This window comes from Temnothorax americanus, unplaced genomic scaffold (assembly GCF_048541705.1).
Source record: "Temnothorax americanus isolate GAGA-0224 unplaced genomic scaffold, ASM4854170v1 Scaffold9, whole genome shotgun sequence".
In the NCBI taxonomy this organism is placed as follows: domain Eukaryota; kingdom Metazoa; phylum Arthropoda; class Insecta; order Hymenoptera; family Formicidae; genus Temnothorax; species Temnothorax americanus.
Window position 1 is genome coordinate 3,368,872 of NW_027509812.1, and position 10,001 is coordinate 3,378,872.

The 10,001-nt window shown below is 36.7% G+C and overlaps 2 protein-coding genes across 4 annotated transcripts; both read left to right on the plus strand.

Annotated features, from left to right (window-relative positions):
* Positions 1–671: 671 nt before the first annotated feature.
* On the plus strand, positions 672–5,232 carry LOC143908006 (leucine-rich repeat-containing protein 40). Of its 2 annotated transcripts, none has more exons than XM_077425216.1 (10): positions 672–1,012; positions 2,147–2,340; positions 2,444–2,647; positions 2,733–2,856; positions 2,979–3,148; positions 3,244–3,386; positions 3,455–3,658; positions 3,810–4,142; positions 4,227–4,412; positions 4,551–5,232. In XM_077425216.1, exons 1-10 carry the CDS (start codon positions 865–867, stop codon positions 4,654–4,656), a joined length of 1,812 nt encoding a protein of 603 aa, XP_077281342.1. In that variant the 5' UTR covers positions 672–864; the 3' UTR covers positions 4,657–5,232. The 2 variants fall into 2 exon arrangements, with proteins under 2 accessions (XP_077281342.1, XP_077281343.1); XM_077425217.1 differs by having other exon boundaries at positions 870–2,046.
* A 130-nt stretch (positions 5,233–5,362) lies between these two features.
* Positions 5,363–9,682, plus strand: LOC143908000 (poly(ADP-ribose) glycohydrolase). 2 transcript variants are annotated; one of them, XM_077425193.1, is made up of 11 exons: positions 5,363–5,535; positions 5,695–5,815; positions 5,894–6,054; positions 6,131–6,247; positions 6,694–6,855; positions 6,932–7,185; positions 7,275–7,372; positions 7,486–7,645; positions 7,836–8,154; positions 8,468–8,702; positions 8,825–9,682. In XM_077425193.1, exons 2-11 carry the CDS (start codon positions 5,716–5,718, stop codon positions 9,520–9,522), a joined length of 2,304 nt encoding a protein of 767 aa, XP_077281319.1. In that variant the 5' UTR covers positions 5,363–5,535; positions 5,695–5,715; the 3' UTR covers positions 9,523–9,682. The 2 variants fall into 2 exon arrangements, with proteins under 2 accessions (XP_077281319.1, XP_077281320.1); XM_077425194.1 differs by having other exon boundaries at positions 5,363–5,531.
* The last annotated feature ends 319 nt before the right edge of the window (positions 9,683–10,001 follow it).

The window sequence follows — 10,001 nt, forward strand, 5'->3', positions numbered from 1 at the left end:
GGATTTTAACCCTGGAGCGTTAGTCGCGCCATTTTAATTAGAAGGGTGATTTTGTAAATATCTCGCTTATTTTCAATTTGAGAGTGAAAGTGGTAATAACCAAAGTTGTAGAAAATTTAATACTCTACAATTTTGGTCCTTATCGTTTTTCACCTAGGATCGATATTTTGGGTCTTGGACTCGATAGTGGGGGATGAATTTTTTCATTTTTTTTTTAATAAACGCGCCATAAACTCTACCCCCGTGGTGTGGTGTGGAAAAAACGTTTTTCGTTATACCAAGTAAATTCAAAAAATAAATAAATAATTTCACCCCTCACTTTCGAGTCCAAGACCCAAAATATCGATCCTAGGTGAAAAATGATAAGAACCAAAATTGTAGAGTATTAAATTTTCTACAAGTTTGGTTATTACCACTTTCACTCTAAAGTAGAAAATAAGCGAGATATTTACAAAATCACCCTTCTAATCAAAATGGCGGCTAACGCTTTAGGGGTAGAATCCCGAAAATCCAGTTTTTTAGACTACCCATGACCCTCCGAAACAGTCAAAAAATGAAAATCGCTTCCCGAAATTAATTCCATTTCAGCGGCTTTTTCGGGCTCTATCGACTGGGCTAATAGCGATAGCGATAGCGACGGCGACCAAGTTGCCGACAAAGGTATATAGCTTTGTCGGCAACCTCTTGTCGCTGTCGCTATCGCTATCGCTATTGCCATTGCCTATTGTGCAAAGGGCTATAGACAAGAGGCAGCTTCTCGTCCACGTCCATATGCGTGTTTACGTTTCTTCCGCGTAACAGGGAGATCGTCGAGGTCGAGGTGAGGTCGGTGAGGATACGCATCGATGGGCGTTTCATTCCACGATGAGCGGCATCGGGAAAAAAGCCAATCACCTGGCGGTGTTTAAACGGCGCACCAAGGACGAGGACAATGACGAATTGTCGAGGAGCGTTATTCTAGGGGCGAGAAAGACTGGGCGGTTGAATCTCTCGTCGAAGGGATTGTCCACGGGTATATATATATATATTTACGAGCATCCACCTGCGCATAATAAGTCACGAGCTCGACGATGGAACAATCGACTGTACTATCCGACTTACGTTTACGTTCGTGTGTCGCACAATTATCTGGAGCATGTTCCAGTTTTTCGTTTAGAACGTTTAGATCATACTCGGAGAGTTTGTACTCATAATTGGACAAACGTGCATGCCCGCGGTAATAGCGTACATCGAAGTATATCCATGTTATACGTTAAACGTTTATAGTTTCATATCAATATACACAAATCTCTAGTTCGATATATGCAGATCTTTCGTCACTTTGTTGCCTGTTAATCATCGCTTATAGATGTTGCAATAAGTATTCAACGAGTGTTTATCGTTAGATTTTATTGTACTCGATATGATGCGCACGTGCATTGTGAACAAGGGTCATGTGAAGTTCTTTGGGATGTACGAAATATCGATATGTAAGTTTTTTAAAGAGTCTAAGATCCCAAAGAATCTTACGCGACGCGACATGGAATCTTACATACATTGTGAATGAGAATGCAAAGAAGTGAGATGCGCATAGTATTTCTCTGTTATCCGTCATGTTTTTTTTTTCTTTGAATGTATAGAATATCAAAACTTTTGTATTTTAATATATTATTATTAGTTTAGACAATAATTGGTGTATTAAATTGGTATCCTTTTGATATATTTATATCCTACAAATAGTTCAGATGTAAGTCCAGTAATGTGGAAGTCAAATAAATCTGATGCCACACAATTGTGTTAATTTTTTTTAATGTATATATGTATATATATGTCTAAACACAAGTCACAAATGCAGCAAAATTCCAAATTCTATCAGCAGGAATGCTAAGATTTATCTTATTTGATATCATGTGTCGCTAATTATGCCTCACGATACGTGCCATTTCAAAATTGATATAATTATGATTTAAAAATGTAAATATGCTTGGTATCGTACGAAAATCCATTATCTTAAGTTGCTTTGCACGCTTTGATAAAAATCGTGTATAGGCTCATTCGAAATATCAGGTAAGTTTAATCAAACGTGTTCAATGAATTTAATGCAACGTAGCATTGCACAGTGCGGAAAGGGCAGAATCTTGAACGTAGGAATTAACACGCGTTACAGTACCTGACAGAATATGGAGTATAAACGAATTAACGGAAGAGGAATTGCGTGATTTGCATTTTGAGCTTGATTATGAACCCGAGGAGGAGCGATGGTGGGAACAAGAGCCGCTGAAGATGTTAGATCTGAGCTTCAATAGTTTAACTGTAATCAATAAAAAAATACAATTTCTAACGGAACTGAGCACCTTAGACGTATGTATAAATTATTTTTCGTGCACACAGTGATTTTAAATGTGCAGCGCACTTTCAATATTTCTATATATTTTATCTAAAACATTTTTAATGTCGTTTCCAGTTGCGCAACAATTTGTTAGAAGAACTACCGCCTGAGATCGGTTCTCTGCGCGAACTAAGAAAAATAAATCTATCGGATAACAAGCTACAAAATTTGCCGGGTCAATTTTATATGCTGGAGGAATTATGCGAGTTATACCTAAAAAATAATCAAATAAGTTCACTTGAAGCCGAGATCGGAAATTTAGTCATGCTAACTCATTTGGTAAAAAAAAAATACGCGTTATTATGGCTTACATGATTATGTAAAAAGTCAATTTTCTAAATGAAATAATTACGGGTCTTTTTAGGATATATCATATAATAGTTTAGGCGAATTACCGATCGGAATGGGATACTTGGTGCGACTGGAAACATTGAATTTATGTCACAATATGATAAAAGAATTACCACCTGATGTAACAAGTATGAGATGTAAGTTTGTCTCTCTCTCTCTCTCTCTCATGCACATACGCATTAATAATTAATACAAAAAGCGATTTATATTTGCAATATTTACTTCGTTATTCGATAACGATTATTATATTTTCTGGTAGCGTTAAAAACGTTAGACGTCAGCTTTAATCAATTGGAGACGATACCACCATTAGGTGAATTGCGAAAAGTGGAAAGAATAATGTTCCAGTCGAATAATTTGCAGGAATTTCCAGACATATCAGGTTGTTCAGCTTTAACAGTATTGCATTTGGATAACAATAACATTCCTGTATGTGTTAATAACGTATATATTTATGCTTGAGCCTATCAAGACTAAAATTTAACAAACGCTGTTTTACTAAGACAATGATTGTTCTTTTACAGGAAATTGATCCGCAACGCTTAGAAGCTGTAGGGCATATAAAAAAGCTCACGTTGCAAGGCAATAAAATTGAAGTAATACCTGAAGAAATAATCAAATTAATAAATTTGGAAGTCTTCGACTTATCGCGCAATAACGTATCTTTGTATGTTATATAGCTTCTCTTTCTCTTAACATGATTATTTTACATATTAAAATGAATCTTCTTTACAGAATACCCTTTTGCATTGGTATATTGCCCAATTTGAAGCAATTTATAATTGAGGGAAATAATATAAAAAACGTAAGGGCAGACATAATACGATGCGGTACATCTCGCATTTTGACGCACATTCGTCAAACCGTAGTCAATACAACGAGTATAAACACCAGAGAATCGTTACAACCTAGTGCCAGCAATAGTATTTATCCTGACAAGTATGCAAATCTGTTAATTGATACGATTAAAATTGAGATGTTTGTTTACTATATTTAAAAAATCTTTACAAAGTATTTCACGTACCTATACAATTATTTTTACAATTATAGTAATAAAGTCAAGTGTGATGTGTAATTTGTAATAATACAGGTACGTAATGAAGAATACAAAGTTGTTCAGCTTAACTGGGCAAAATCTTCTGGAATTGCCTGAAGAAGTCTTGGAAGATGCAGCGGAAGCCTCCGTCGTAACCGTTGACTTGAGCAGAAACAAGCTGTCAGGACTGCCTGATAAAATGTCGGCGATCGCTACAGTGACAGATCTAAAATTAATTTCAAATCATTTAGCAAGCTTGCCAGACTGGATTGGCGAAAAGTACAAATGTTTGCAAGTTTTAGATATAAGTAAAAATTACTTGCAATCTCTACCATCGAGCATCGGCTGCCTGAAACACTTGCGAGATATCGATCTTTCGTTTAACAGGTATTAGAAATATATTTTGACTTTCCAACATCCTCTCTTAACATGAAAAATTTACATTTATACGCTATACGTATCGTTCCGCAGATTTACTGAGTTACCAGAAGCTATTTATGACGTTGTATCTTTAGAAAGTTTAATTGCCAATGACAATCTAATCGTAAAAATAGATGTGCCACTTTTGGAAAAGTTAAAAAGACTAGCGGTATTAAATCTGTCAAATAACGATATCGCTCACGTGCCCCCAGAACTTGGTAATTTGAAAAACCTAAGGTAATGAACATTTTATGTATTAGATATGCATCATATATTGTCGTCATATTTTAGTATAATATTATTTGTTTCCAATAGACATATAAATTGCTCGATGCTTTTATCCATAATTTCATAATTATATAAACATTCTTTTAGGAATATATCGTTGTCTGGAAATTGTTTCAAATATCCCAGGCAAGCAATTCTAATGAAAGATACGGAGGAAATACTGAGTTATCTACGTAATCTAATACCTCAGTAACGAATAGAAAACGAAATGGTTTATAAAAAAAATAGCTGAAAAATGTTAACAATTTGTCATCATATATGAATGTGTTGCGCGTAAATATTACATCTATCATGCATATAAATACATTTTTACTGGTCTGTGTAAAGATTATATATATTATATATATATATAGTCTCATCTCTCTCTCTTAGATGATGAGACGTATCAAGTGCAAAATAATTAGAATAAGATTAATGAGCTGTGTAAATGTAAGTAGTAAATAAAGGGAAGAAAGAACGTCTGCAAGAATATATGGAAAGAGAATGAGAGTGTGTGTGAGAATGCAGTTAATATATATTTTGGAAATATTTAAGATAAGATTGAATTTATGAATTAGGATAAATGTGAATGAAATGGAAGTTAACAAAGACCAAAGGAAATCAACGATAATTCGTGACACGCTTTGTAATATTCGACAGTCTAATAAAACAATACGTTTTCTTTCCTAATAAGACAATGGACTGCTAAATCTTTATCAAGAATTTGAAGAATACATATTGCCAAAATGTAACTCTATTATTATATATAATATGTATTATATATTATTTATATATGTGTCAAATCTCTCACGCAGAAATGCGACCACACGAGCTTTGTACATACATACACATCGACAGCTAACATAACCTCACTCCAACTGCACACTGCACAGTGCACAGGCTGCATTGGGTTGCATTCAGCTTGTCAACTAGTGGCTCACATACGATTCACGCGTGCATACGTTTGTGTATACATCTATAGGACACTGAACGCAATCGGAATTTGACATTAGTCATGTCGCGACGTACAAATCCGCGTGAAGATTGACGTCTTAACCAAACGCCGCTGGATTCGCCGACAAATTTCTCGTAGGTACATACACGGCCAGTTGCTTTGGTTATTCCGGGTTAGCCTGCGCTGCAAATGCATTGCTCTAATGTTATCGTATTTTCCTTATAATCCTTTTGCGAATGGAATATAATCGCTTCGTTCTTTTCGTCGCTGCCACTACGTGATTCGTACGGTTTTCAGACATTCATCTAAGAGGGTAGAATGACAGAGGCGGAGATGACACTCGAGGAGGAGCTTTCCCCGGACCTGTTCTCGGATTTCGAATTGTCGCAAAGCACGAACAACGCCGCTAATTCGGACTGTAAGAATCCACCTGCGCGTTCCCTGCGCGTTACGCGTGTTCTATTGTCGCTTTTAATACTCAAATGTTCGGCTTCAGCGAGCTCGATGTCCGTTGGCGTTAACGAACCCGAGCCCTCCGATGACGTACCCGAGTGGAAGGGCATGAGCATGGACGAGATACGTAAGGGACTCAGCGTTTACGAATATCAAGAGCATCCACCGATCGTCGTCTCTCCTCGTCATACAGTATTATATACGGTATGATTTTACACGAGAACAGAACAATGATGGTTAACTTAAGTCTTGCTATGCATATCTTGTTTTCTCTAATTAGTTACCGTTGCCTACGCATGGACCGCCAAAACCGTATCCGACGCATCAAGTAGACAAATGGAGCCAGGGCTATCTACGAATGCCGCATTCTACGCATAGTTTGTACCCGATAGAACAGGTACGTGTTGCCGAATAAAATGTCCAAAACCTGCGATCTTGAGGTGCTCGAATGAATCAGAAATAATTGGAAAATACCGAGGAAAATTGTTATTTACAATCCAAATTTCTAATACTGCATTTGAGTTGAAATTCTATTAAAGTAAACTTTATCTAAGTATTAATTAGTTAATAAACCTATTTTTGTAATTTATTTGCCTTCTTGGAACTTTGTGAAAAGGCCTTTTTCAACCGCTTATAAAATATATATATATTGTCTAAATATTTTTATTAAATAATTGAATTGCTTGAAGAATCTATCATATGGAGATAAGGATTGAGATGTTCTATAAAAAATATATTGATGGTTATTATATACTATTATATTAAGATTAAAGCTTAGACTTTTTTACACCGGATCACGGTATAGTACAAGTAATTATTGATATTAATTAGACTTTATTTTAGAGAAGTGGAAGTCGCTGCTGCCGAAATAGATGGGAGATGATCCAGGAAGCTTTGCTGAGGAGCATTCTTTCCAGCCAACAATTAGAAAACGCTATACTTTCGTACAATCAGATATACGCACAGCGCTGGAATTTTGCAGCGCTCCATCACTTTTTCTCGGAGGTATATTCTTGGAGATGCACCGCACTTAAATCATGTTCTTTAAAAATTCTGTTTAATAAGAAAATTTTGAACGCAGGTTATGGATTCGGAAGAGACAACCATGTTCTTTGAAATTTTGATGCCAAAAATAGTTCTACTGGCTTTGCAGCTTCCCGTACTGTTAACTGGTCCAGTACCCTTGTTGAAACGACATAGCAACGGCTCCATCAGTTTAAGTCAATTACAAGTAGCTTCGCTACTGGCAAATGCATTTTTTTGTACATTTCCCAGACGCAATTCCAGTAATCCGCAATCGGAATATGCAACCTATCCATATATTAATTTTAACAGGTAATACTCAAAGTTATTTAAATTATTTATTTCAAGTTATTCGATAAAATAATTTATTTATTATGCATTCTTCTGATCGCACATTTTAGATTGTACGCTGCTTATAACGAGAAACATAGCCAATGTGAGTCAGTGATGGAAAAGATCAAATGTCTTCTGCATTATTTCAGGAGAGTAACAGCTAAAGGTGAGTACATCATAATTGTGAACTATTTTATATAATATATACTTGTGCAATTTGCCGATAATTCGCGACATAACGTAGAACTTGAGTCACATTACAATTTTTACATAGAGCAGCACCTGAAGGTATAATAACAATCGAACGACGTTATGTCTCTTTGGAAAACTGTCCAAGGTGGAATTTGCAAGACCAAAAATTGCCACCGTTACACATAACGAGTAAAGGAACCATCGAAAGTGAGGGAGCAGGACTGCTTCAAGTGGATTTTGCAAATAAGTGAGTCTGTATTATGTAATTCTGGCTTGAAAACTTTGACGAGTATTGGTTAGGACTTTAACAAACGAGATTATAAAACAAACGAACATGATAAGAAAAAGGGAAAAAGAGACGGGGGTAAAGAAATTTTTGAGATTATTACTACTTTCCTGTTTAATTTTTACTAATTTTCTTTCTCATGTGTAAATAGATATGTGGGTGGAGGTGTGCTAGGTTTAGGCTGCGTGCAGGAAGAAATACGGTTCGTTATATGTCCAGAACTTATGGTTACTATGTTGGTCACGGAAGAACTAGACGATACGGAGGCGCTCATCGTCAGCGGTATCGAGCGGTACAGTAAATATGAAGGGTACAGCAGCACTTTCAAGTGGAAAGGCGATTTTGTAGACGAGACACCGAGGGATAGCAGCGGCAGACGCATGACGTCAATCGTCGCTATTGATGCCCTTTACTTCAGGCAATCCTCGCTGCAATTCGATATGGACAACATAAATCGTGAGCTCAACAAGGTTCGTGGTCTCGACGTAAATTCCGTTACACTCAGAGTGGATTTATGTAAAATATGAAATTTATATCTCAAGTTTCTAAATTATCGTAAACGTGAAACAACTTTGTTTGTAAATACTAAGCTTTTGTCATTTTTATTATAACTTTTATATAGATTATTACATATAATATTTTTAGCCATTTTTCATTGTTCAATAATATTCTCCCTAAGAAAATTTTAAGACTATCAATTACAGGCTGCAAAATATTTATTTCAACGTTATGCTTACATAACGCTGTCTTTAATTTTATCGCAACGTAATGCATTCTCTGCAGGCTTATGCTGGATTCGTCGGGTCCGATACCTATAAGAACAATCTGCCCGCCATTGCAACAGGAAACTGGGGATGTGGCGCGTTCCGCGGAAATCCGAAATTGAAAGTCTTGATACAGTTAATGGCTGCTGCAGTTGCAGGCCGATCGATGGTCTATTTTACTTTCGGAGACACGAAGCTGCGGGACGACGTGGGAGCGATGTATGCACATTTGGTTCATCACGATATTGATATAGGTACCTACATTCGCAAGTTCATCCAAAAGTATTAATATATATATACATATATGGAAATTATAATCGTTTTCATTCTCTATTTATACATTGATTGGGCTATTTTTTTTTTCATTAACTTTTAGCACGACTTCACTCAATGCTGTCCGAGTATCGTCGAGAGTCCGCGTCGTCGAACGCCGATTCGGATTTTTATCGTTTCTTGTACAACAGAAGTAGGATAAAATCGTTGAGCAAGTACTTCCCGGCAAAGACTTCGAATATCTCCGCCGAGTGTCCGAAGAAAACGCTATTTAAAAGAAAGGAAACCGCGATCTTATCGAACGAAACCGTCGACAAGCGATTTACTTACTCGGCGGCTAAGGAGAAGGAAATGGCGGAGGAGGAAAAAATAATGAATTGGTTGACAAGTTGCGAGGACGATAGCAACGACAACGCTAAGCGCGATAACGAGGATAAGAAGGATGATACGCGTGATGAAAAAAACAAGAATAATCCAAGAGGAGATGATCATAACAACGACGATTTGCTAAACAATCGTCTCGCAAATAACACTATCGATGGAGAGAACACACAAATGGAAGATAAGATGTTAAACGAGTTGGATAACAGTGCGAATACCTTGAATTCGGAAAAACCCGCGATTCTTATCGACAGTCAAGACACGTCGAAGAAGATGAAACCCGAGTCGTCTACAGAACTGAACGACAGCGAATCCGTTAAGATCTTGAAAGACTGTGCCCCGGAATCGGATAAACAAAAGTCACTCCCGAAAAAGGGTGGCCAAAGGAAGATATCGGACTTTTTCCAACGAATATCGTGAATTCTGAACGGGTATTTCAAACCAATGCCAATTAGCTTCCGCGCATTCTGCAATTATAAATATTCTGTATAATCTGTATAATTTTAAACGTTATACAAATCTCTTGAAAGTACAATGTAAATAAAATTCTGCATAAGATGGAGTTATCGAAGCACCTTAACACACACATTTTCTCATTTTATATCCGATATCTTATATTTTGTCTTAAAAAGCGAACATATGCAGTTGTATGAAATTATCGAAAAATAATGAAAAACGCAAGTATCTTATAGCTTGCAACGCGCAAAAAAAATAAATATTTATTATTTTTAATTAATAAAATAATTCCTCGCATTCTTAAATTGTCTGCCGGTGGTTAACATCGACGGACGGCCCTTCGATCACCGCTCGACGGAGAATCCCTTTAAAAATCGACCTTTAAACCTCCCCCTCCCCCGTTCCCCGCTCGGCGGGGGGGATCGCCACGCCGCGGGTCACGT

What these genes read in the sequence shown, in the direction of transcription:
- LOC143908006 (XM_077425216.1), top strand. Translation starts at nt 865, where the DNA reads ATGAGCGGCATCGGGAAAAAAGCCAATCACCTGGCGGTGTTTAAACGG. An exon ending in CGGAACTGAGCACCTTAGAC is followed by an intron (nt 2,341 to 2,443) that starts GTATGTATAAAT and finishes TGTCGTTTCCAG; the next exon opens with TTGCGCAACAATTTGTTAGA. An exon ending in TCGCGCAATAACGTATCTTT is followed by an intron (nt 3,387 to 3,454) that starts GTATGTTATATA and finishes TCTTCTTTACAG; the next exon opens with AATACCCTTTTGCATTGGTA.
- LOC143908000 (XM_077425193.1), top strand. Translation starts at nt 5,716, where the DNA reads ATGACAGAGGCGGAGATGACACTCGAGGAGGAGCTTTCCCCGGACCTG. An exon ending in GTTTGTACCCGATAGAACAG is followed by an intron (nt 6,248 to 6,693) that starts GTACGTGTTGCC and finishes ACTTTATTTTAG; the next exon opens with AGAAGTGGAAGTCGCTGCTG. An exon ending in CAGGAGAGTAACAGCTAAAG is followed by an intron (nt 7,373 to 7,485) that starts GTGAGTACATCA and finishes TACATAGAGCAG; the next exon opens with CACCTGAAGGTATAATAACA.